This window comes from Tursiops truncatus, chromosome 9 (assembly GCF_011762595.2).
Source record: "Tursiops truncatus isolate mTurTru1 chromosome 9, mTurTru1.mat.Y, whole genome shotgun sequence".
NCBI classification, from domain to species: Eukaryota; Metazoa; Chordata; class Mammalia; order Artiodactyla; family Delphinidae; genus Tursiops; species Tursiops truncatus.
Window position 1 is genome coordinate 53,582,038 of NC_047042.1, and position 27,848 is coordinate 53,609,885.

Below are 27,848 nucleotides of genomic sequence, written 5' to 3' on the forward strand. Positions count from 1 at the left end.
GGCCCCTCCCTCCGCTCTCCGGCTTCTTATACCGACGAGAACGGCGAACCGCAGCCCCGAGCCTGAACGCCACACAGCGTCCCCTCTCGGCCCGGCACTCAGCGCGCCCCGCAGCAGCCACGCTGGACCACAGCTGCCTGGGAAACACCTCTCCCGCAGGTGGGTCACATTGCTGCTGGCCTTCGCCTTGTACCTTTCGCCACAGGGCTCCCCTCCCTTATCAGCTTCTGCCCACCTCGAACCCCTGCTTCCAGGACCCCACTCCGCAAACCTGCTCACCCTGGGAAGAAGGTGCAAGGCCACCCAAGTGTGTGGCCAGATGAGTTAAGCAATTCAACAAGTGGCTTGCTTCCTAGACTTTCATCCCCGGGGTGCAGACGAGACCAAAGGAGAGGACTTGGAGGTTTGGATTCCTCTCTGTATCTTACTTCTGGATAAAGGCAATCTAGATCTGAGCCCGCTTCTTGACCAAGAGCTGAAAATGTGTCCTGAGATCTGCAACCGCTTCCATCCTTGATCTTGATTCCAATGTCCTTCTGCAGTTTAGTGATTAATTGCTTTTCCAGAGAAATATTTTTTGGAATGTACTTGTTTAGAGTAAATAAAGCCTTTGGTTCCCTGTTTGTCCAGAGGCAGCTGGAAGGTAGTTTTTCCCTCTGGATAGTAATTTAGAAACTTTCTTTAAAAGATGACTGGTGTAAGGGAAAGTGAATTGGATGGAGACTAGGGCAGGGGTGGATTGGGGAATTCTATTCCTAGTTCTAATTAGAAGTTCAGTACCTCAGCCTCAGTTTCCACACATGGAAAATATAAGGCTCTTGGACCAGAGCAGCCACAAAATCCAACTCTAACAAGGTGAAAACACATGACTAAAGATGTTTGCAGGTTTGAAATACACTGAAAATTTCATCAATGCTATAAGTGTAACCAAGTAATTACTTTCTTCATAATAATGCAGGTTTCACTTTTATAGGGAAACTACTCAGCTGTGGAGAGATAGTCTTTCCCCAAGGAGTATCTAGACTTGTACCACATTTATCATTCAGAGAATACTCTCAGCTTTCCAAACCAATTCTTCAGCCTTGCTGTATGAGAATGTCCTATTCCCTATAAATGGGAGTGATATAAGTGTCACTCATATGAAAGAACATTTTTTTCTGATACAGTAGGTGTAATTTTATAAAATGGCACATTTATTTGAAGCAGTAACTTTTTTGCAAGGCCCTGAGTTTTTCAGAATGCTTTGATTTAGCACAGTATGAAATTCTACCTGCCTGTATTCTACCTGCATGGCAAACACTGCCAACCCAGAAAGCAGGATGAAGCACTCCCTATTTATCAGGCTTCAGGGTTGTATAGGAAATGGAACATGTGTATGGAGAAATTGGGTCATAGCACTCTGTCCATTTGGCAACACTTATGGTGCTGCTGAAGTTCACACAGCAACTGAAGGTTCAGAAACCAGCATGTTCGAGGCCCGACCCCTAACTTGAGAATGATTTTCGGATTCCTGCCTTGCTTAAGCTTGCTAACTGTTGTTCGAAGTAACCAAATACGTTTTTATAAGCCTGTTCATACATTGATGACCTTAAGCCTTGAGCCTTATTCTGAACAGTTTTAAGAAAAATAGATTCATTTGTCATAGAATTCCAAAATGGAAGAAATCCTGAACAGTCACTCTACATTTCCTCATGATCCTCACCATCCAGTTATCTTTATAAGTCATTTGTATCTTTTTTCAACTGCTATTTAAAAATTATTTCCTTTTAAAATCTTCACAAAGTTAATCTGCTAGCAAAAAAAAAAAAAAAAAAGATATAATCACCTTTCAAACTTGAAGACTTGCCAGGGCAACTTGTAGGTTTCTTCTGGGTTGTCCTTGTCAATTGTTAAGTGTCTGCAACTACATCTACCTATGTAATTCCTACTCTAAGGAAGGAATTAGAGTAAGGAAGGAAGTAGAGTAATTCCTACTCTAAGAATCTCGGACAGGCTGTGGATAGTGAAGTGGATAGTGAAGTTTTCTGTGTGGGATTTTTTTTTTGAAGTTGTAGTTAGGCCAGAAGTAATAGAAATAAAGTTTACAAGGCCTCTGAAGCCACCTGTTTGACTCTGTGCTTTGTACGTCCTTCTGTGCTCTGCACATCCAAAGAGAATGGGTCACTAGTTAACTATGAAGACAGTTAACTATGAACAGTTCCACATGATGTATTCAACCTATCATGAATTTTGAATGACTTTTAGGTCATTTCCAAAATGATTTGAATTAACACTTGTTCTTTTTTTGAGAAGAAATCAGACCTGGAAGGAATAAAGCTAAGTAAATAACTAAAGGATAATTAATGCTGAAAACAATGTATGGTAAGAAAACATACTTGGCCAACATACGTAAGCAATTTGTTCTTCCAAAATCATTACGGAAAAAGGAACAAAGAATGCTTGCACTGTATGAAGATCATCTTTCAGAAATACGTCACTGCAAAAAATACGCAATGTTCTACTCAAAGAAGCATTTCCACCCTAGTTACCTAGGCAGGACATGACATCCTAATCTGAATGCTTCTCCACATTGTTCTAGAAGAGTGTAGTCTGCCATGTGTAAAAAAGCCTTATCATACTGAACTTTGATGGTTGCATCCTTCTGAAAAGTTATTTTGAGTAAAGTACGTTTCTTTGAAATGTAGGTTACATGATCAGTCTTCATGTCAGGATGAAATTAAGTTCACTTTTCATCTTATAAGGAAGGTAAATGTGTGCAAAGGATAATTTTGAAAAGTCAGGAACTATAATTCTGAAAAAAGAGAAAGCTGAGAGGTAACTTAATATAACTGTATAGCACTCCTCTTAGAGAGGGGTTATTAGAACACATCTCTTTTACCTTAGCTCCAAATATTGAAGGAAAAAAAATGGCATCAAGCACAGGGCCAAGTGTTCCAACCAGGGTTTCACTGGTGATGGCACAAGCACTGAGAAGCATGGGAATAGGAGGGCGTGGCTAATGGTCCACACTGATTATACATCTTCATCTATACTTTTCATTTTACAGGGTGTGGAAACAGTTTTGAGCCCAAATTAAGCAGTGTCTGAGCAATTATGCACAGACTTTGGTAAACTTTCTTGTCCTACCTCCCAGGCAGAATAGCTCCCCTCCTCTGTATATGCAACATCTTCACACGTTGTATTGCAGCAGTTTGATTATGTGTCTCCATCTTCCCCAACTTGGGAGCCCCTGGAGGACCAGGTCAGTCTAAAGTTTATCACTTTATCCCTCTTGTATAGCACAGTGCCTGGCTCAGAGAGGCTGTTCAATAAATCTGTCAAAAACACGCAATCCTACCAAGACATTGTTGATAACACTAATTTTATTTTTGAAAGATGCTTATCATTATGGGCATAGGAGGTTATAAGCATGGATGCCCCCTGAGCTGTACTAGTTAATAGGGTCAAAGTGTCCTGCCCTTTGGGAAGAAGCATGAGATTGCTGTATGCTGTACAGTACATATAAAGTAAGTAGTGGAAATTATTATAACTATTTTTAAAAGGATAAAGAAATTGCAGCAACTTTGGTATTTCTTCTCATTTTAGTAACCCCATTATGTTGCTATCCTGGGTAAGGTTCATAATAAATTTGTAACTATAATACTTTGGAGTTTAATTCATTTTAAAGAGTGATATAATGAGATTAAGGCATTTAACTGAGGTCATGAATGTTGGAATATTGAAGTTTTAAAGGTTTTAATTAGTTTAACTTAAGTAAAACACTTGAGCCCTTCTTTAATACCTGAAGGCATGGCACAAGAAATGAAGCCTATTGAACAGTTCAAAAGAACTAAGTTACAGCAAATCATTCTTATTATAGAAATGATCATGCTTCTAGTTATTTCTTCTCCAGTACCCAAGTACTAAAATGATTTCTTCATCCTCTTCAATTGCCCTGACTTAGGTGGTATGAGATATGGGAAGGGCCTGAGGAGAAAGCAATTAGCAAGTTGGTAAATGGTTCATTGCAGTTAATAATGGTTATCTTCAACTGAGATCCTAAACTGTGCTCTTTTTTTTTTTAATGCATGTCTGGAAAATTAGAAGATATGTGTTATGGGATGATGGTACACAAAGAGGTCCCTGTATCTATCTCCCCGAGGGAACCAAGAGTCTAGCAGTGTCAGACTTACAGCCAAAATCGTGTTAACTCCATGTGCGCAGTGGAGAGGGTCTGGAACATTTGTTGAGGGAGGGAAGCCACATGGATTCTGTTATCATTAAGAACCTAGGAGCCTTCCTAGAAGGAAGGCCTCTAAGGAAAGAGATTTTAAGGCTTAAAGTACAAAGTCAGGAGTGGGAAAGTATATCATCCTGTCAGTCCAGTTATTTCTCCATTTCCATGGTCACAGGCAGAGTCTTGGGGAGAAGGGGATGAGAGAAAGAATCAGTGGTATGCTGGTAAATGGCTCTCTAAGGCAAAAAAAAAAAAATGTCCTGAATTACAGCATTTGCTGATTTCCATGGTGTGAAAACTCCCACCACGGCTGATTTCAAACTTTCAGCTGGCAAGCCAGCTCTGGTCATACCACACAACTAAAAAGAGCTGAAATTAAATACCTAGGACTTAAAAAGAAGGAGCTGCTTTCGCTAAAATATATTGATCAACCAGCACTGCCCTCAGGCCTGTATATCAGAGTATAATACAGGAGGCGGAAAGGTGTTTCAAGGGTACTTTCCCTCCTGGGGTAAGAAATGAAGCAGCTGAAAGGCCAGATCATGGTCGCAGCTCCAGCTCATGGGGTCTTGGCGAACATTAGACGTACTCTGGCCATTGGGAGTCCTTGCCTCCACAGCCAAATTAGAAATAGAAGAAAACGGTGCCCAAAAGAAGATAAAGGAGACTATATACAGGACATGTAAACCACCCCTAGGAGATTTCTAAAAATGCTGAGGAGATGCTTTGAAGCAGATTGGAGTTACCCCATCAGCAGGGTTGGGGGCCAGGGAATGGGATCAGATCCACAGCAAAGCTGCTCTATCTCCAAACTAATTTTGGCAGTTATCAATAGTGAGATAATTCCCAGTGGCCTCAAGGTGAGGATAAATAACTATTCACAGGAAATTTATTTAAACAAAGTTAATTCTGAAATGATCAAATCACTTCTTAAATATCTCTGACTACAGCAGTCCAAGAAAAGCAAAACCCACTAATAGATACTAAATATTAAGTGGGTTTTTGTGATCACCAAATTACCCAATAAGCAAATGCTCAGGACCTCCCTGGTTGCACAGTGGTTAAGAAACCGCCTGCCAATGCAGGGGACATGGGTTCGAGCCCTGGTCCAGGAAGATCCCACATGCCGCGGAGCAGCTAAGCCTGTGCGCCACAACTGCTGAGCCTGCACTCTAGAGCCCGTGAGCCACAACTACTGAGCCTGCACTCTAGAGCCCGTGAGCCACAACTACTGGGCCTGCACTCTAGAGCCTGCTAGCCACAGCTACTGAGTCCGCACACCTAGAGCCCGTGCTCCGCAACAAAGCGAAGCCACCCTAATGAGAAGCCCGCGCACCGCGAGGAAGAGTAGCCTCCACTCACCGCAGCTAGAGAAAGCCTGTGGGCAGCAACAAAGACCCAACATGGCCAAAAATAAATAAATAAATAAATAAATTTTTTTAAAAATTAAAAAAATAAAAAACTACTTAAAAAAAAAAAAAGCAAATGCTTAGGTATTGTGTACAAGTCAAATGCCACCCAGTCAGTGAGACAGAGTTGTTTTTCTGATGGTGGCAATCCAGGTCCTAATTCTCATGCTGAATCTTTGGTGAACGACAGATTTATAAGCTGTTCAGGATTTAGAATGCAAACAGAGGTCAAGGTAAATTAACTCAGCCATGACTGAATCCCTGACCTTGCTGTCATGAGCCCCAGCTTTAATCAAATGAACCAACTAGCCTAGACAGGGGGTAATAAACCTACATGATAAAATTCTTAGCCAGGGAATCATAAAACAATCTTCATTTATCTTGACAGATGCAGCTGAGATGTAAATGTGAAAACACGTATTAAAAAGATTTTTAGTTGGACCAGAATTTCACCAAAGAACCAACATTTAAAAGAAATAAATTTTCTCCTAAAGTACAATTAAAATCGATAATATAGCTCTGCATTACCTTGCTCTCCTGGTATTCATTGGGTGGCAGTGAAATGTTACAGAATCATTTTAGCTGCAGCACGTCATGGCTAGTTTTACTTATTAGCAATTCATGTGGATATATATCCCCATAGAATATTAATGTAAAGGTTATATTTAGTTATGCTCCTGTGATTTAATCAGACTGGACAAGTTAAGGTTAGTTTCCTTTTGGGTCATTCTATTGGCTAGCATAAAAACTAAGCATCAGTAAATTAGAGTGCTATGAGATACATAACATTTTCTCCCAAAACAATTGAAATCATTAATCAATTTTTCAGCAACCAACCTGCAGTGGTTTCTTTATTCAGATTAAGAGCTTTAAATCATAGATTTATGTCAGTCTATAGCTATTACTGACAGAGCTACTTCTAACTACAAGGCTAAAATAAGAAAAGTACTATTATATTTTCAAATAACATATATAGGCTGAAGATGGAACTGTCAAAAAAATTAGAAAACTCCATTAATTATGGGCACATTACATTTTTTGTAAACTACAATCAGTGGTCTTTTTAAACCAAGAGCTTCTGATTTTGCTACAGTAATATATGCCTGTTAGTAAAAGAATATGTGCTTAAATGTGAGCATGCTTGCTTTCCCTAAAGAGCCTTGATCTCACTAAATACAGAAATAGCTCAGTGAATAAACTGGATGGGTTCATGTATTATTGTAAGGTTTTAAAATATATATATATATTTTTTACTATTTTTTGCTTTCCAATGGTCCCTGGGATATATTAAAACAAATGCTCTGAATCAGAGGAAGGCTGGCCTAGTTGCAGAACTCCGTCCCGCCCCTATGCCTGGTAATTAAAAGAAACATTTGATTGATGGGCGTCAGCTCACTACAAATGTGTTGTCAAGTCATCTAGGGCTTTCAGGTTGAAATTCAGAAGGGAAAATAAAACAGAAGGAAGGAAATTTTAAAATCCCTGTTTACAGGCATCAAATTAAAGTGAAAAATCCTGTCACGTCGTATAGAGTTTAAAAGTGTCATTTGTGTTCTGACTCCCTGGAGGTGCCAGGCCAGATCACTGGACTTGTGTGCTACAACCCCGACAGAGGGCAGGAGGGGGGTGTCCGGAGAGGGTACTGTAGGAGGAGTTCAAAACCTTGTGTGAACAATCGCTTCAGAATTCAAAGCTGAATTCTCAAAGGGAGAAAGGGGCAGAATGTCTTTAATACTGGTTTCATCCGAATGTAAACGGGATGCTATGAAGGAGTGACCGTAGCAGATTCATGGCTGGATTTGATCAAACCATAACTTGTGGCTCATAAAAGACAACTCATCAAAGTTTCCTTAAGGGAATTGTAGAGCAAAGCCTACCAAGTCTTGCGTCTGGCATCCCTTGACCCTCTCCCATAGGGGGCCTACACACTCTTTTTTTGCCTCCAGTTTTCATAAAAGTAGGAATTCTAGGCTATCAGACCCAGCCAATGGTTACTTAGAGGAAGAAGTTGTAAAGCAGGTGAAATGTTTCTGCATCCCCCTACAAGCTCATCCACAGCCTGTTCTCCCTCTGCCTTTTCCCTCCTCACCATCTCTTTCCAAAAAAGATACCCTTATCTTTTCCCATTTCCAGCGGTTCTCAGCTCTGGATGCTCTTTAGAACTGATCTGTTTGGTCTGGTTTTTTAAAAATACAGATGTCTGGGCCCTACCTCAGAACAATTGATTCAGAATCTCAGGAGGTGGTGCCTGAGCATTTGATAGCATTGACTTGTTAAGTATAAACACTTAAAACATGCAGATTTTGTAACGCTGTTGCAACATTTCCAAACAGGACATTCAGGTAGCAAACTAGCAAATGAAGAAGTCCATACCATGGACTCAACACTAAAAAGGAACGCACTATTTACATGAACTATTTACATATGTGCCAACTTGGATGGATCTCAAGGGCATTATGCTAAGTGAAAAAAAGCCAATATGAAAAGGTTGCATTTTGTGTGATTTCATTATATAACATTCTCAAAATGATAAAATTACAGAGCAGAGAACAGATTCATGACTTCCAGGGATTGGGGCTGGAGTCAGAGAGGGGGATAAGTATGACTATAAAGGGGTAGTGACGGAATAGTTCTGCATCCTGATTGCAGTAGTGGGTACCTGAACCCACACAAGGGATAAAATGACAGAGAATTATACACACCCAATGTCCTGATATCAGTTTCCCAGTTTTGATATTGTACTCTAGCTATATAAAATGTAAACACTGGAGGAAATGATAAAGGATGCACAAGGACCTCTTGTACTAGCTTTAAACTTACTGTGAATCTATAATTATTTTAAATAAAAAGGTTTCTTTGCTTGTTAAATACAAGCGTTTAAAATGTGAAATGTTTGTATTCCATTAGGACATTTCCATGTTTTTCATATGCTAGAATCCTCTAAAGCTAGAACTGGGCCTCTCTGTCTTCTGACCTCTGGGAGATGAGAGAAGTAAAAGCACAAACCAGACTGGCCCTAACATCCTCAAGGGATACCTAGCTGGGAACATCCGGCGGAATGCTGCCTTAGGTTCCCAGAACCCGGGGTGGGATCTGCAGACAGAGGGGCCTGATGGGCGAGACTCTACATGACCCACACCAGTACCACTTCATCACATAGGCACATGCGTGCGCACACACACACACACACACACACTCACGCTTACGCTTCTTGGTGGCTGCTACCATGGCCCTCACAGTTGTCTCTGTCACCTTTGCATCTGCATCATTGGTTGCCAATCTCTAATCTATATAAACACTCTTGCAGGGTCGCTTTGCCTGTCTTGGCCTCCCTCTCTGGGAGATGCTTCCACAGGAGGCAAAACCTGGAGATTTTCCAAACCAGGGGGTAGTCTTGTTTTGATTCCTGTTACATAACTGAGGTTTGGAAAGCGCTGAAGGAAGGAGAGGAGACCACTATGCCATAACCAACTTACCCCAACTTTCCCTTAATAACTCCGCTTCCTGTTTACCACCTTTCTTATTTTCTTTATTCCTTCCATCCTACATCTATGAATAAAAGAGGACTAGGAAAGTTTTTTTACAAGTCTTTGAACAAGAAACCTTACTACCTCCATAAATCCATGTTTATACATGGGAGTTATTTTGAGTTACAAATAGTCTGAAATGATTGTAACTTCCTTCTTTACCTAGTACTTACTGTAAAATACACCCTCAATGAGATCTCCCTTGTGGTTTAGAGTGTGCATACATCTCATTTTCATGAACATCTGTTTTCAGGATATTTTTTCCAAGAGTGCTGAATCAAATTCTTCCAAAGAATTAGCTAACTTTTTAACTTTTTACATGTTATTTCATCATCCCAGTTGTAACCTGAGGTCTGATCATTTTTCTTCTACCATGAAAAGATAATAATAATCAAAATAGTGTATTATCCTGGGTTGATTTGCAAGCAGAGCCTGTAACAAAGGCTTGTGTGCAGATAGTTTATTACGGAAGTGATTCCAGGGAACAGGAGTGAGGGGCAAGGGGCTTAAACCAGGGAACATGGGAAAGACAAAAGCCCATTAAATCAGCCACTGTTACAGATGAGTGGTACTCTTTTCCTCTAGGACTTTCATAGGAGCCTTATGAAATGTGTCAGAACTGTGTTCCAGAAGATGAAAGGGGAAGCACTTATCCATGGAGTCCTGTGCCCCGTTGTCTATGATGGGGCAATGGGCTGTACACGTCTGAGTGCCAAACAGGCACAGGTATCAGAGAAGCCCAGGACAAGGATCGAGAGCTAAAAGATCTAGAGCCCCAAAGTGAGCCTCTGTTAGGCAGTGGAAACAGAGCAGAGCCCAGTTACTGCCCAAGGACTGGAAATAGAACCAGGAGGATTTGAAGGGGAACTCAAGATGTGTGTGACACAATTATCAACCTTATAACTTGATACGGAGTAACTAACTGCCCAATGGAATAACTGTATTACTTTCTATTGACTCCACCAGTGATATTTTAATATCTCCTTACTGTTTTTGTACCTTCAGTTTGTCTCTGAAGATTTAAGAGGGAAAATAAATTTTAATGCTTGGGATAACAGCCCAAGTGTGTTATGCTGGATTGCCAAGCTGCATTTTAAGGGGGAAATATTGAAGTAAAATGTGAAAGAATTACAAATGAGAGAGATTCACACTTGAGCTGTTTTTACATCTGTGTTTTGATAAATTCATATGCTCTGAAGCCGTTTTATATAAGGTTTTATTTATGAGAAAGAAGTGGGGAAAGCAGAAGCTTCTCAAGAATTATTGAATACTATTTCAGGTAAATTTTATATATTCCAATAATCACAGTTATAGAAGCATAATTAACCCTTAATTTATAGAATTTATAAAAAGACTACATTAATTAGATCATTAATAGACTGATTAATTAACTATAGCATATGAAATACTCTCCTAATAATAGACAGCTTATTGAGTACTTACTAAGTCTCAGGAATTGTTCTAAGATACATCAATTCATCTGATCCTCACAATGCCCCTAGAGTAGGTACTACAGATCTCTCATTTTAAAGTTGATGAAACTGAGACACAAATAGTTTAACTCACCCAAGGTCACATGGCCAGTAAGTGGAGCAAAAAATACTAGTGTAGCGTAGTTAATATCTTCATTTTTTAAAATAAATTTTATGACAGGTTAGAATAGATGAATGTAGGGGCCACGTGGTCAAAATGAAGTCTGGACTCTCTGCAATGATTAAGGTAATCCAAATGAAAATATGTCAGTAAAGACATCATCCATTTCATTGCAGGACACAGGCAACTTTGTCAAATCTATATTTTGCTTGCAAATGTTCATCCCAATATAGGAGATAGAAAAATAATATATTAGGATAAAGAATGGAGAAAAAGTGAGGGAATAGCCAGGCACACTGGTATTCTGTCAGTACACTCACAAACCAGTTCTACGAAGTAGAAAAATTAAGGCATCATTCAGCAGTTTAGGGTTTGAGTCATAACAATTAGTTGTTAACTGATTAGCAATACAATAGAATTTGCTACACTAGTTTGCATTTGTAGATGCTGCTAAGAGTTTTTCAAAGGGACAGCTGTGTTTCCTTATGATAGGCCCTGATCATATCCAGGTACTTTCCCATATAAGGTCATTTCCTACTCTGATAAAGTTCAGGATATCAGTCACTAGCTAGTTTATAAAATGATTCACTTGTTGTGCTTAATTAAATTATTCAAAGAGTTTCTGTGGAAGTACAGAGAAGTCTTGTATTTCTTGTTCCTTTACTAAGGGAAGTGAGACAGAGAAGGACACACACCATATGATATCACTTATATGTGGAATCTAAAAAAAAAAATGATACAAGCAAACTTATTTACAAAACAGAAATAGACTCACAGACATTGAAAACAAACTTATGGTTACCAAAGGGGAGGGGATAGCAGGGGCGGGGGAGACAAATTAGGAGTTTGGAATTAACATATACACACCACTGGGCTTCCCTGGTGGCACAGTGGTGGAGAATCCGCCTGCCAATGCAGGGGACATGGGGTCAAGCCCTGGTCTAGGAACATCCCACATGCCGCGGAGCAACTAAGCCCGTGAGCCACAACTACTGAGCCTGCGCTCTAGAGTCTGTGAGCCACAGCTACTGAGCTCACACGCCTAGAGCCCGTGCTCTGCAACAGGAGAAGCCACCACAATGAGAAGCCCGCTCACCGCAACTAGAGAAAGCCCGCGCACAGCAACGAAGACCCAACACAGCCAAAAATAAATAGGTAAAATAAATTTATAAAAAAACCCATATACACATCACTATATATAACAAAGGTAAACAATAAGGACCCACTGTATAGCACAGGGAACCATATTCAATATCTTGTCATAACCTATAATGGAAAAGAATCTGAAAAAGAATATATATATATGCATATATATATATATGTATAACTGAATCACTTTGCTTACCCCCAAACTAACACAACATTGGAAATTAACTATACTTCAAGAAAATCAAACAAAAAACAGGTGTTTTCCATGGGCTAAAATGGAAAGGGCAGATTTCTGAAATCCGATTGAAAAGGTGCAATCTTCATATGCTCTACAATCTGCATGAACTTCACCATATGCTGGAATGGAAGAATGACTAGGTCTGGTTTGAAACGCCACATCAAATTCACGAAGTTTTACTTTAAACCCATTTGGGTGGAAGAAGCAATGTCCTTACAACACCTTCCCCCACTTCTCTGCTTCACCTTACTCCTCCCTAACTCCCAGTGCTCAGTCTGTACTCACTCAGCTTCCTCCTCGTCATGCACCTCATGCTGTGCCTGGCACACAGAGGAAACCGCTGCTTCCAGCTCCGACATTCCACCCTTCTAATATGATCCCACAAATATTTACCAAGAAGTGCCTGGTCTATCACAGGCAGTGCTCTTTTTTAGCACTGAGGATGCATCACTGAACACAAGAGACTACACACACACACACACACACACACACCCAAAAAAAGATTAACTAAAAGTTTAAACTAAATGCTAAATATTGGGAAGAGAAAAGTTTTTGAGAAAAATCCAGTACCGAAGGAAGAAATAATATTCTTTGAAAGTGGAGAGAGTATCCTAGATTATTTTATTAGATCATGAAAACTTCAAGATCTTTAAATTTCAAAACCTTACAAAGCAACACAATCACATGGTTTATAACAGTATCTCAGTTTAGTTTTATCCTGCATTTCTTTTACTTTGGGTAAGATTAAAAAATCTTTTACTATATTGAAAAGTCCTATTTCCCTAGGATGAACTAGCATCTCATAGTCTTTTGCCCTATTGTCTAGTGGGCAAATTTTTTATTGGTTTGTATGAGTGTAAAATAGTTTTCCAGGGCTTCCCTGGTGTCGCAGTGGTTGAGAGTCCGCCTGCCGATGCAGGGGACACGGGTTCGTTCCCCGGTCCGGGAAGATCCCACATGCGCGGAGCGGCTAAGCCCGTGAGCCATGGCTGCTGAGCCTGTGCATCGGAGCCTGTGCTCCGCAACGGGAGAGGCCACAACAGTGAGAGGCCCGCATACCGCAAAAAAATATATATATATATTTTTCCAGTTTGATTATCTTGTGACTTCACTTATCATGATTTTTTGCTTTGCAGGTATTATTTATTTTTATGTGATCACATTTGTCCCTTTATTCTTTAATGATTTCAAGGATTTGTGATATAGGAAAAGGGCTTTTCCCGTCTAAGGTTATAAAAGAATTCTCCATGGCCTCTTCTAGCTCTATTATAGTTCCATTTAAAAAAAATATTTTAAATCTTTAATATATTTTAAATTTACCTTGGGGGGGGAGTGTGAGGTATAGATTAAACTTTTTCTTCCAACTGGCTATTTAGATAGATACTTTGGCTATTTAAATAGATACTTTGTATGTTAAGGAAATATCTATTTTTTCCTTTTTAAATATGAATCAAGAATAAATATCATTTTTTTAGGTTTTTTTATTGAAGTATAGTTAATTTACAATGTTGTAGAAATTTCTGAAGACATATAGGTTCTTGATCTTTTAGCATACATAAACATGGCCACATTTTTCTCCTTAATCTTCTAACATGGTGAGTTCTATTAGGATTTTCTAATATTGAATTTACAGAACTAATCTTTACATTCCTAGAATAATCCCATGTGATCAATGTGCACTGCCTCTTAACAGGCTGCCAGATTCTGTTGGTTAATCTGGGATTTTTGTATCACTAAACATAAATGAATTGGTCTGTAATTTCCTTATTACTGCATTCTTTGTCAGATTTTGCTCTTGAGAACTTTAGGAACTGTTAAGTGTTCAATAAATGCAGTATCATTGTGATACACGTCCATAGTTTAAGACAGCAACCAGTCAGCGTCTTGGGTTTTTACTGCATTTCTTTATCCAATAGAAGATTTTGTTACTAAGCCATATGAGACATATATACACTAATTTGTATAAAATAGATAACTAATAAGAACCTGCTATATAAAAAAAATTAAAATAAAATTCAAAAAAAACAAAGACATAGAATATGTGAGACAGTTTTTACTCCTTCCAAATTTTGTAGGGAATATGCTTGAGATAACTCAGTAAAAGATTCAAACAACATCAGTCAATCACTGTTTCCTGGATATAATTCTCATTAATTTTTGCCAGAACATTCATATTTTGTTGGGTGTTTGCATTATTATCTTTCAGTCATGGAGAAAACTACAGATGTACTTCTTCTCACTACGAATTCTTCAGAGAAGCAAGACACTGTATGTATTTTTGGAACTGGAGATTTTGGACGATCACTGGGACTTGAAATGCTCCAATGTGGTTATTCTATTGTTTTTGGAAGTCGAAACCCCCAGATGTCCAGTCTGCTGCCCAACGGTGCAGAGGTCCTGAGCTACTCAGAAGCGGCCCAGAAATCTGACATTATAATCATAGCAATCCACAGGGAACATTACGATTTTCTCACAGAATTAACTGAGGCTCTCAATGGGAAAATCCTGGTCGATGTCAGCAACAACCTGAAAATCAAGCAGTATCCACAGTCGAATGCAGAGTACCTTGCTCAGTTGGTGCCGGGAGCCCACGTGGTAAAAGCATTTAACACCATCTCAGCCTGGGCTCTCCAGTCAAGGGCACTGGATGCAAGTCGGCAGGTAAGATTAAATGATAAATTTACACTCCATCTTTAAAAAGTGAATGTTTTAATATGTGCTTATGTCAAAGATTCCAAAACATAATTCCAAAAGAAAACACTTCATTCTGCTAATATGTGCCATGAGTGACTTTCTTGGGCTTGGCCAGGTAGGGTAACCAATTGTAGTGATTTATTTAGCACTGTCTGTACCCTCAGCTTTTAGCTTGATGAAACCCAATGGTGTCAGTCTCTGGAGCCCTCTTTTCAGTACTAGAAAATAACACTGCTAAATTGTTGATGGGTATCCCTTCTATTCCCATTACCTTGTATGAAATGGGTTCCATTTATTCACTGAGATTAAAAGCAATCCATAAGTGATACGGCACCCAAGAATACGGAAGAGAGATCAAACTGTTTGCATTGTGGAGAACCAAGTCTTATCATATCAGTGTGATATGCTTACAGCCACTCTCGACTTAAAACCCTGGTACTTAACTACCCAACACACATGTGCAAGTCTAAACCATCATCTTGTTAAATATGTCCTTTCTACAGCCTTGTTTGAAAAGCAGTTAACTACCATATGGCATTGTCTTGCACAGTGCTTATACAGACTTTCAAAATAATTACTAAAGAAAGAAAAAATACAAAATGAATTATTTTAACCCAGGTGTTTGTCTGCGGAAATGACAGCAAAGCCAAGCAAAGAGTAATGGATATTGTTCGTAGTCTTGGACTTACTCCATTGGATAAAGGATCTCTCATGGCAGCCAATGAAATTGAAAACTACCCACTGCAACTGTTTCCAATGTGGAAGTTCCCCTTCTATTTGTCTGCTGTTCTGTGTGTATTCTTCTTTTCCTACTGTGTAATAAGAGAAGTAATCTACCCTTATGTTTATGAAAAAAAAGATAGGACATTCCGCCTGGCTATTTCTATTCCAAATCGTGTCTTTCCAATAGCAGCACTTACACTGCTGGCCTTGGTTTACCTCCCTGGCGTTATTGCGGCCATCCTGCAGCTGTACCAAGGTACAAAATACCGCCGATTCCCAGACTGGCTTGACCACTGGATGCTGTGCAGAAAGCAGCTTGGCTTGATAGCACTGGGATTTGCCTTCCTTCATGTCCTCTACACACTTGTGATCCCTATTCGTTATTATGTACGATGGACATGGACCAACAGAACCATTGCCCAGGTAAATCTCTACTCATTTGTATTCTCCTATTCTTTAAATCAAAGAGCAATCCTGCTACACCATATTCCACTTCACAGTTATAGAAAATCACTGTTCTAAGCATCTTTATTTTTTAAAGTAGCTATAACTAGACACCTCATGTTTGTTTTCAGGGGGTTGTTGTTTTGTTTTGTTTTGTTTTTTACTGAATCTGGTTGAAATCTCATACACCTATTGAGAATGAAAGGTAGATTCCCAGTCCACTTGGGTCCATATCTGTATTCCCAGGACTCACTGAGATACTGACAAACTAACAGATTTGGAGGCTCAGGAAAACTTAATGAACCTACTTGAGTTACTTCAATAAATGGAAGCCAAGGTGTTTTCAAGTTTCTATCTTTATGCATGCTACTTCATTTTGGAAGTCAAAACCAACCATCTTATACGTGAGGGGGCTGTCCAAACATGTGTCATAGGAATGTAAACAAATTCACAAAAGGGTGCTTATAACTCCATTAATGTTTGACTTGTGGGATGCTGTCCTCAATAACTAGAAAACTAAACAATTCTGAGCAAATGTCAGATACTATATTCTACATAGTCAAAATATTCAGAGAGAATCAGCTCAGGGAGTCTTAAAGCTGTCCCAGAGGAAGTTCTATACATCAGTTCTCGTATGGAAATAATTGATTTTGATCAATCTTACCGCAGTCTCAAAGTGCTGGGTCTGTGGATTTCTCTACATTATTTCCCTAACAAATACATGGGATGTCCTTGGGTAAGAGTCATGTTACAGGGGCCAGATTTCTCTCAAGATGTGATGCAACAGACTTGATGCCATATTACAACATAAAAAAACATGAAAGAACTCAAACTTCATGTGTGTGAATAATCAGCATATAAAGCAGGAAAACAGAATCCTGATGTAATCATTTGAGAACATCGATTTTTGCTTGGGGAACAAGAAGCCATATGGTAAGGAAGGTTTAAGTAAATGTTTATCTTGTTTTAGGATTTATAGGGTCAATTAAAACTCTCTATACAACTCCTGGAGTCAACTATCATAATAAAGTCCCAATAGAACCAATTACTTTTTCTATCAAAAAATATAATACCTAAGTGTATTTTTCTAAGTGTAATTATTTTCAGTGATTGTTAAGAAATGTTATACAATTTTCTTTGAGCAAAGAAACCATGCAGAGGTACTCTTCATCCCCTTAAAAGTTTGGGCAGTTTGTAAAAAAATGGAATTTTAAAAAATTGCTTATAACTTTTCTTAGGCAATAGCCAAGAAAGAAAGTCCATTTAGTACCTCTACTGCCTGGCTCAGCGATTCATATATCGCTATGGGAATGCTTGGATTTTTCCTGTTTGTACTCCTGGGAATCACTTCCTTGCCATCAGTTAGCAACATGGTCAACTGGAGAGAGTTCCGATTTGTCCAGGTAAATGACTTCACGATTTAATCTACTTTACAGTGCAAAATGATTCTGGCTTTACAAATATTCTCATTTTTCTCTCATACCCTGCATAAATTTTCATTTAACTCCATCACTTCCCTAGCAATCTCATAAAAATAGCAACTGAAACAAGTTCAAATTAGAAAATGCTAAACTCTGGTACCAAAAGGCAGATTCCATAATGGCTGAATTTCCTCGCAGGGCATCCCTTGCCAAGATTCCTGACCACTCCCAGAGCCACAGCTAAGAGTATAAAGTGAAAAGCATCAACTACTATTAAATTCTGTGTGTGGAGATGTACTAGGTGCAAGGTGGAGAGAAACCTAAACATAAAATTTCTACTTCTGAAAACCAATTTTAGAATATGGACTTATTGATATGAAAAGGCATATAATGAAATAATCTTTAAAACCTTCAAAGCAAGATATGCTAGACTGTCATCGTACCAGATTCAAAGCTGGTCTGTAAGAGGGAAAACACATCAACCACCAGATACCTCATTAAAAGCAGCTGGTATCTTCTAGACCAGTGGTCTTCAAAGTGTGGTACCTGGACCAGAAGTGGCAGCATCACAAACATCACCTGGGATCATGTTAGATACAAATCCCCGGGCCCCACCCAGACCTAAATGACTCAGAAACTCTGGAAGTATGGCCCAGCAGTTTGTTTTCACAAGCCCTCTGGGTAATTCTGATGCATGCTCCTTGTGAACCAGCATAACAGAACAGACTATTAGTAACTGAAATCAGCTTTGAACTTTATAGAACAATTTGAATTTCAGAAGTCTTGCAGTTTCTCCCAGGGACCAAATGCAGTCAACATTTTCTCATGTTTACACCTTTATTCAAGACATTAAGACAGAAATGAACATTGAGCTTTGTATTTAGGCCAAAACAAACAACCAACCAAAAGTAAAGTTTGCTAATTGCTCTTTATTGCGACAGAATGTAGCTAGCATCTGCTCTTAGTCAGCAACATATACTAATGTGGTGCTTCTTGAGGACATACTGTATCTTGCTCATCTCTGGCCTCCAGAAAAGGTGATTCAGGAAAGAGTTTTACCATTGAAGAAGAAGGTACATTATTTATTCTAATGCAAAAGAATTTACTCCTGGGAATCTTTCCTAACCTAATCTTTACCAGTTAGGTTAAGATGAAACCACCATGTCATTTGCAAGCACAGTCGTTTTATTTATTTATTTATTTATTTGGCTGCGTTTTTTTCTTCTTTTTTTTGGTCTTCATTGCTGCGTGCGGGCTTTCTCTAGGTGCGGCGAGCGGGGGCCACTCTTCGTTGTGGTGCGCGGGCTTCTCATCGCGGTGGCTTCTCTTGCTGTGGAGCACGGGCTCTAGGAGCGTGGGCTTCAGTAGCTGTGGCACATGGGCTCAGTAGTTGTGGCTCACGGGCTCTAGAGTGCAGGCTCAGTAGTTGTGGTGCTCAGGCTTAGTTGCTCCACGGCATGCAGGATCTTCCCAGACCAGGGCTAGAACCCATGTCCCCTGCATTGGCAGGCAGATTCTTAACTACTGCACCACCAGGGAAGCCCAGCACAGTGTTTTTTTAAATGATATACTGATCATCTTGAAGGAGAGTTAATGCTTTTTCAGGACTTAGCAGTGTTCTAAATATTACAGGTTTCAAAAGCTTGTGGCTTTGACAAATACCCTTCATTGGCTTACAGTGTAAACAGTGTTAATGTATATGTTTTTGTTTCTTGCTTATAGTCCAAACTGGGTTATTTGACCCTGATCTTGTGCACAGCCCACACCTTGGTGTACGGCGGAAAGAGATTCCTCAGTCCTTCAAGCCTCGTCTGGTATCTTCCTTCAGCCTACGTGATAGCACTGATCATCCCTTGCACGGTGCTGGTGATCAAGTTCATCCTCATCCTTCCATGTATAGACAAGACCCTTACACGGATCCGCAAGGGCTGGGAAAGGAACCCAAAATTCTCAGAATCAGCATTGAATGGAAAAACAGATATTTAAAGCAAAGTTCAATTCACCTGGACTTCTTAACTATGGTGTTGTATGTTTAGAGAATAATAATGGGTGCAGTGAAGAAAGTGTTTTTCTCCCACCACAGGCTGAAGCTTGTGAACAGAGAAAGAAATCATGCCTGACTTTGAGAAATGGACACCGTTTGATCTCAGGCTGGTGTTGAATCGGTGTTGGCCCCTGCTTCTCCTTTTGCTGGAGCTGGGGTTGCTGAGGTCACGATTCGCTTTGTGGTTTCACAGTAGGAAGCTTCTTTGTTGTGGGCAGCATGCATGACCTAATGTCTTGCAAAATCTAGGGGAAGTCCATGCACTTTCCTTCTCTGGTTCAAGGGCAGAGAGGAGTGAAAGAGAAAACAGTAAGATTGTGGCCACTGATAAAGGGTTTATTAGGTATGTCTGAAGAAGAGGGCCGAGGAAGTAAAAGGAACGAGATTTTTAGTTTGGTTTTTGGCAGTGCAGGTTATCATAAATATTGCCATGGTGAATTCTGTAGTTGCGTGTGCTCTTTGATTTTGTTACCAATATGGATGTGTAGTGTGGGGAATTATTTTATAAAACAATAAAAATATCACAATTGATTGTAAGTAATCATGGGTTGGATATATAAAAATCTATATCATAAGATATAGATCCTTCCTCTACAAAGGAATAGGTATAGGAAAGATTGAGTTAAAAATGAGGGATACCCACTTGGATTTTCTCCATGTACAATAAGCAAAGAAGAGCTGATAAAAGCCCTTGTGCAAAAAGTTCAAATAAACCAAAATTTAAATAAATTTTGTAAAGTTGCACTATATCAGGTTTGGTATTGTTTAGGTTTTGTGGTATGCTTTGTAAATAATATATTCCAAATCTTGTTCAATATTAATCACCTATGAAATGCATTTCTAGTATAAAAAAGTAGCTTCTGTAGCTTGTCATAGTTTGTTGTCAATTTAAGCAGTGAAATTAAATGAATAATGAATGTGTAAGTTGAACCGATACATAGATGAGAGAGAATTATGGTGTCTTAGGGGAGAGAGGTGTGAGCAGTAGTTGTAATAGGAGACTTGGTTGTTTCTCAGATCCTTGCTGGAAGGCAGGATGGTTCTCTCTGCTTTTGTGTGCTGATGAGGTCATTTCGAAGACACCTTCAGCAGGATTAGCCTTTCTGGCTCACACATGGAGCTGAGAGGAGCCTTATGTGTGACCTTCCCACACTGAAATAACCAAAAGGCTTCGGGTTTGACATTTTTCTGCCCGCTCCACAAAGGCCATTTCTTTTACTTTTTACTTTTATTATCATATATTCTATATGACCTTATACAAAATGATTAAAATATATTAAAACATCACCCACAATCCAGGATATTTTTCTACAAAACTTTTTGAAAATCGTTCTACCTATACTGTGTATTCAATTTTGTACCCTCCCTTTTTCACTTAATATATCGTGGCTTTGTCTGCTCACTTACATGGTATATGTATTGAATCAGTGGCTGCATAATATTACATCAAATACGCATTTATTTAACCACCGCCCTAATTCAACATTTAGGTTACATCCATTTTTTACTAAAACATTTCATAGGGTATCTTGGCACGTACAATTTTTCCATATTTTAAATTACTTCCTCAGAATACTTGCAAAGAATTGGGATTAAAAAGTAAAGAACTTTTAATAGCATTGGATACATATTGCCAAATTATTTCTAAAGTCAATACCATTGGCACTGAATGAGGGTGTTGGTTTCATTATACCCTACCAGATTTTGTTTTTTATTTCAATTTGTGTTAATGAGAAGATACACAGAATATATACTCCATTACGTTATTCTTGATCCACCCAAGCAAGGATATAAAAAAGCTTGCGACTTTGAGCAGAGCTGTGGTGTGTGGTGCTGACCCAAGAGCATCAGTGAGAAAGACAGGGAAATTGTCACCACTCATCCCGCTATTTGATGCAAAACAACCAAGTATTCTAGGGTTGGCAGCTGCCTTTTGGCTAGAGAATTGGTTGATTAAAGGTTAAGTACTATCCAGGCTGATCTAAAAAAAGCCTTTGGGATTAACCATGCTCCTTTTTGGGGAAGAGAGTAAAGTTTTTACTGGCTACATGGTTCATTACTAAAAACAGAAAATGCCATTCTTAGGTTAAAAAAAAAAAAAGCTTACCTAGAGTAAAAAGGATTCTACTTTTATAACCTAGTAAAAATGCTCTACCTGGGTACTTCACAAAAGGCATCCAGGAAGCCAGACGTTACAGAGTGCCCCTGGTGTTTTGGCATCACAGTGCATTGCTGGGCATGACCCTCAGCCTCATCCACAAGGGCTCCAAGCCCCACCAGCTGACCAGAGAAGCCAATTCCCTCCTTTCGCCCCTCCCAATATCCCTCCCTTCCCAAACCATCAAACCAATGTGCCCATCCTAACACAGCTGACTCCCCCAGTTTACTTAAGGTGGAAAGAATGAGTTTGAAACAGATAGAAATAGGTGTGTTGGGTGAACTATATTCCTTTTAACTGTTCCAAACTATTCTACATTAAAAAGTGAGACTAAACTTCCTTACTGCTGGTATGTTTCCTGTATTCTAGAAAAATTTTTATGATATCATATACCTTTTATTTTCGTATGTTTTCCCCATATTAAGGGATGACTGCTTCTGTAAAATCTTTCTAGTTTTGTAATCATTCTGGTTTTGACTCCTCAGCATTCCAAAGAAAGTGACTGAAAGGTTTTGAATCACAGTAGCTCCAGCATCTGGAACTAAAAATAGTTCCTTTCAGAGATAAGGAAAAGGAGAGGCAGTACAGGGGTTGAAAAGCACATTAATGGATTTGCAGCTTCATGTGACACAAGCTTGCACCCAGCAGGGTGATGCATTTCAACATCCTGCATGGTTCAGTTTTACCCTCAGAGAAGGGAAAGCATCAGCTGGCCAAACAGGAGTAGGGGTAGACTATCCCACACTGGACTTTTGTGGAAGAAAAACAAGGCTTTCCTTCCTCCCTCCACATGGATGCCACCCGGACAGGGCAAATGCCTTAATGGGTAGACTGATTTCAAGTTGGATTTCAACCTGTGGGACCTGACATGAAATGCCCTGGACAACTGAACAGCTGCAGCCCTGATGGGTGTTATCATTCTTTTGAAAACAAAATAAAAACAGATAAATAAAGAGAGGGCCGGCAACCTGCAGTAAGCTAGAAGCAGAGAGAACAAAGTCCCTATTCGAAAGCTACTTCAGTTAGGAATTGCGTTCAAGAGCTCTTCGTGCATTTATTGTTCAGGGATCACAGAAGAGCCATGATAACGATGAATGTAAATATAATTAATTTGACCACTAGGAGCTCACAAGGTTCTGGACCTCCTCCCCAGATCAAGGTGGAATGGCAGTCAAGGTGCTGCACACACAGCTCTCAATGTCCATTCTCCATCAACACCACCATCACCCACACCACCACCCGTTTGATACACACATACCAAAACTCTCCTTATATGATCCTCCTTCACTTTTCTACAGTAAGTTAAGATTATGATGTAGAAAATCCCTCTACTCTTCCAAAGATTCGTTCAGTAGAATTCAGGAGGAGAGAATAAGTCACTCTTCTCTTCATTACCTTTCTGAAGCTGAAGGCGAAGCCCTGACCTCTCAGATAAAAGGAAGCAAGAAGATCCCGCTGAGGGAGGAGGGGGATCAAGGGTGCAGGGAAAGCAAGGGCTGGGGAAAGGGGGGCGTGGACGAGTAGGACCGTGCACCCATGCCCTGGCCCAGCCGATCTCCTCCTTTCATCCCTCCCAGTATCTCTCCCTCCCCAAGCCATCAAACCAATTTGACCATCCAAACACAGCTGACCCCTTCCGCGTACATAAGGTTCTATCTGTTTCCTGCTAGGAGGGAATCTTGGAAGGCTTTTAATGACGTTGGTTGTATGATACTATGAGCAAACAATAAACACTTGACACGCATTATCTTATTTACTCCTCATAACAATTCTCTAAAATACTCTCATTATCCCCACTTTTCAGAAGAAACTGAGCCTTAAAAACATTGAGAGGCAGACATGGGATTTGAACTGAGCGCATCTGAGTAAGAGGCCTAGTAAGAGGCAGACGTGGGATTTGAATTGAGGCCATCTGAGTCCAGGGCCATTGCCTTTCGACACCACAACACAATGGAGGACCCTCACGCTGTCCTCCAAAACGTCCCTTTGGATCCATATATTAGGCTGAGTGGACTGAACCACTGGCAACGTTTTTTTGAAACTTTTTAAAGGAAGCTTTAAATATTCCTGATTGCCCCATCTTTGGCACTCCACATTTGCCTACTGTTGATTTTAGGATGCCCTTTAAGGTTGCAGTGACATGTGATCCCTTGGTTTCAGCATTGAGCTCAGCTCTAACTGCCACTTTAGTCCAATCTGGCCACAAGCTTTCCTAATCAGCAGAGAGACCTCTGTTCAGGTAGAGGTAGGCAAAAACCCCTGACCTGAGGGTTCAGAGGAGTAGCCAAGGAGAGGACAGCTCTTCAGAAGCTGCAAGGCAAATGTTTTCTTTCTCTCTGGTTCCACCTTAGTGCGTTGTGTACTGAGAGGACTTATTTGTTCTTGAGATCCAGTGACGCACCAGGAAATCTCATAACACTTTTCACTTAGTATTTTAACACGAGTTAAGAAATCTTAGTGTTAAAAAAAAAAAAAGATTCAGTCCCACTACCTAAAGTTGCCAGTTTTTCAGTTTTGTAAATATGAAGGGCTGTTGGAATGGAACTCACAATGTATCAAAAATGATCAGAACAAGATCAACTAAAATTAAACCCTTATGATTTTTAGAGAGTCAGCATGTATTAAGGAATACAAACCAGGTATTGGTTTCATTTTTACTAATCTTTTCTTTCATAGAAAGAGGTGAATTACTGTTCAAGTTTCATAAGGCAGAGTAGTAAAATCTGTTAAAACGAAAGATCTGCCCTCAAACTCAAGGATTCTTTACAGTCTCACCAGCCCAGCCAGCCAAGTGGGCTTAACTTTTCCCAAGTGTTGACTGTCACCAACAGGAAATCTTTCCATTTTTAGGTACTGTGGGCAATTAGAAAATTCTCTCATATCTAACCAAAATTGTCCTAATTGTTCTTCCATCCACTGGTCTTAGTGCCATCATTTAAAGTTGTGCCTTCTCCAACTGTGGAGTGTTTTTGTTTTTTCCAATTCGTCATGGACGTGTGTGTGTGTGTGTGTGTGTGTGTGTGTGTGTGTGTGTGTGTAAAACATAAAATCACCACACTTAAATATCATAGCAACATCAAATTGCTGTAGGAGTTTCTAAACTTTTAAGCTCAATTTTTGAATTTATCAGACAGGTGACAAACAGGTCACAAACCATCTGCAGCCCACATTTTGAGTAGCACTCAAAGATGGGCCTCACAACCTGGCTTGACTTGGGTTCCACCAGAAGCCGACTCTGAGGCAAGGATCCTAAAGCAAATGTGTAGTTTATTCTGGAAATGAAATCATTAAGTACTGGGGATGGAGTAGGGAAGCAGACAGAGCGAGGGAGGAATAAAGTGTGGGTTTTCAAGCCAGTTACCATTGTGGGAGCCACTCCACTGGGAAACTCTGGGAAACAGCGTCATATATACCTTTTATCTCCATCAAGGGGAAAGGAAGATGCGGGTTTTATATACCAAATTCCCGTTTGTTACTGGATGAGAGAAGCTGCTAGGGCCCTAACTTTCTGGTTCTTTTGAGTTTTCCCATATGCTCACTGTACATGCCACCATGGCCGGGGAAAAATCCTGCAGGCAAAGTGTCACAGGTGTTCACAGAAGCAGCTTTCAGCTCACGGGGGTGAATGCCAAGAGGATGAGCGTTCAGTACTAACAACAGCTACACAATCCAACAGAAAATTGTGCAGCCAGTCTGAACAGTTCACAGCGGGGGGGGAAAAAGGCCCGTCAACATATGAAAAGGCACTCTGCTTCATTCATAAAGAAATGCATGAAGACTCAGCCTGCATTTAAATATCATTTCTCACTTCACAGATGGGCAAGAATCCAAGAGTTTGAGCACACGTTCTGTGGGTGAGGCTGTGGAAACACGCATTCTCAGGCATCACTCTTGGGTGTGCAAACTGGGACTAACCCAAGGAGAGCAGTTAGGCATTATCTTTCAAAATTAAAAATGCAGAGTTAATTCTTACCCAGGGGCCCCACTCCTGAGCATTACAGATATGCCTGCAAGCCTCTGAGATGACAAATAGACATCGCTATTCATTTTTCTTGTTTTTCAAGAACAACATTGTAAAAACAAAATATAGGCAAGAACTCAAGCATTCATCTTCAGGATGGATTAAGTAAACTATGATGATTTCACAAAAAGGAATTCTATGTAGCTGTTTAAAACAAACGAGTCACCTTCTTTATACATATAAAGAAAAAGCTCCAAAATATATTATTAAGCAAAAAAAAAAAAAAAATCAAGGTGCAAAATAACATGTAAAGTTTGATTCCTTTTGTATACGTACATTTGCTGGTATTGCCTAAAGAAGCAATGAAAGGATTTGAAAGAAACTAATAAAAAAAATCATACCTAAACAGGATGGGGGAACAGAGGAGTAGAAATAAGAGCAGAAGCACTATATATGTTTTATATCATTTTGATTTTTTAATTATATGAATAATTTACCCAATTTTTAAAATAAACTTAATTTAAAAAGTAATTGGTTGTGGGTCCCTGCTAAGTCTTCTCTCGTTCACACTAAACCTCTCCAGCTCCTTCAGTCTCTTCTCTTACATAATTTCTGTATCTTTCATCACCCTGCTCCCTCTTCTTTAGATCTCCTACAAACATTTCAATGTTCCTTTTAAAACCAAAACCAGAACTCCAGATAGGGTGTAGCCAAGTTAGAGTACAATATGACTGTTGTTTCCCTTATTCTGGATCATGAGTCTCTATTAATGTAGTTAAGCATTTATTAGGTTTTTTTTTTGAAAGTCACATGATATCAGGATCACATCACATAATATGCCTAAATTCTTTTCACATAAAATGTTAAGTCCAGTCTCTCCACCATCTGCCCCACTAGCCCCATCTCTGCCCCCTGTCAGCACTAATACCACCCACTCAACACTGACTGCCACCAATATTTTTAAACTTATGTAAAGCAAAAATAAATAAGCACCCTGTACTATCTTCACAATTATGTAAATCTAAAACTTGTCTTAAAATAAAAGGTTTATTTTTAAAAAACAAACAACCCACTCTATCCTTATTAAAGTTTATCTTATGGAAAGTAAACTATCATTTCAGCCTGGAAGATTTTTTAAATATTAATTGCATTTTCCAATATATGTGCTGTCCACACATTTCTTAAATATAGCTTCCATATCTTTATTTTAGTTTTTGATAACAAATATAGAGACATTTTAACCATAACCTCCAACTTCACCTACAAGATTTCATAGATTTGGAAACTGAAGCCCAAGGGGGTAAATTAATTTCCACAAGGTCACACAGCTACATGGTGACAAAGCACAATTAGACAACAGATGATCTTATTCCCAGGCTAGGAGTTTTTCCAGTCCTTTTGGAAGCAAGTGATTCAGTTGAAAATGGTTGTAGATCAAAATCAAAAGGATCAAAAGGACAGACTGATCAAAACAGGTAGATCTAGTTAGCAATTTTGTACTTTTCAGTAAGTGCTAAAGCGGTAAACTACTTTACCTTTAAAAAATGATAGGACTTGGGCTTCCCTGGTGGCGCAGTAGTTGAGAGTCCGCCTGCCGATGCAGGGGACATCGACCAGGAGGATCCCACATGCCACGGAGCGGCTGGGCCCGTGAGCCATGGCCGCTGAGCCTACACATCTGGAGCCTGTGCTCCGCAACGGGAGAGGCCACAACAGTGAGAGGCCCGCGTACCGCAAAAAAAAAATGATAGGACTTTAGAATAGTATTATCTAATGGTATATTTAGATGGCCTATAATTATTAGAATGCTAAATAATAAAAAATGTTATTTTACCTCCTTTCACATTCTCTAAAGTGAGATAATATTAAAATTCTTAGTAGACATTTTAGGAATATCCAACAACAAAAAGTTATCCATTATTTAATCCCTGTTAGGATTTCTCCCCCCCGTATGAAGGAGACTCTGTCAACCGGCTTTAATATATTGTAAAAGAAATTCACAGTAGAAATATCTCTTTGAAACTGGCTAAATACATCAAGTAGACATCAGTGGCAGCCATGGAGATAGTCACATGTCCCTTCAAGAGAATCTACTGCATGGGGACATAGCTGATTGACAGCCTCCAGCTGCCACTCCTTGGAATGCACCACCTCACTCACTGGATTCATGATTCATGTTGCCCTTGGACCACTCCCAGCCAATGACTGTGCATGTCAGAGGTACCGGAACCATTACTTCCTCACGCAAGATTCCTCTAATGAGCAACATTT

At 39.6% G+C, this 27,848-nt stretch overlaps 1 protein-coding gene across 2 annotated transcripts; it reads left to right on the forward strand.

Moving 5' to 3' along the window:
• On the forward strand, positions 1 to 26,108 carry STEAP4 (STEAP4 metalloreductase). Of its 2 annotated transcripts, XM_004325171.4 has the most exons (5): positions 1 to 159; positions 14,339 to 14,793; positions 15,445 to 15,972; positions 17,232 to 17,396; positions 19,137 to 26,108. In XM_004325171.4, the coding sequence occupies exons 2-5, from the start codon at positions 14,341 to 14,343 to the stop codon at positions 19,398 to 19,400; spliced, it is 1,410 nt and encodes a 469-aa protein (XP_004325219.3). In that variant the 5' UTR covers positions 1 to 159; positions 14,339 to 14,340; the 3' UTR covers positions 19,401 to 26,108. The 2 variants fall into 2 exon arrangements, with proteins under 2 accessions (XP_004325219.3, XP_033718978.1); XM_033863087.2 differs by lacking the exon at positions 15,445 to 15,972.
• Positions 26,109 to 27,848: the final 1,740 nt, after the last annotated feature.

Excerpts from the sequence above, each read along its gene's own strand:
- STEAP4 (XM_004325171.4), top strand. The coding sequence starts at position 14,341 with ATGGAGAAAACTACAGATGTACTTCTTCTCACTACGAATTCTTCAGAG. Across the intron at positions 14,794-15,444 it reads CACTGGATGCAAGTCGGCAG|GTGTTTGTCTGCGGAAATGA; the intron begins GTAAGATTAAAT and ends ATTTTAACCCAG. Across the intron at positions 17,397-19,136 it reads GAGAGTTCCGATTTGTCCAG|TCCAAACTGGGTTATTTGAC; the intron begins GTAAATGACTTC and ends TCTTGCTTATAG.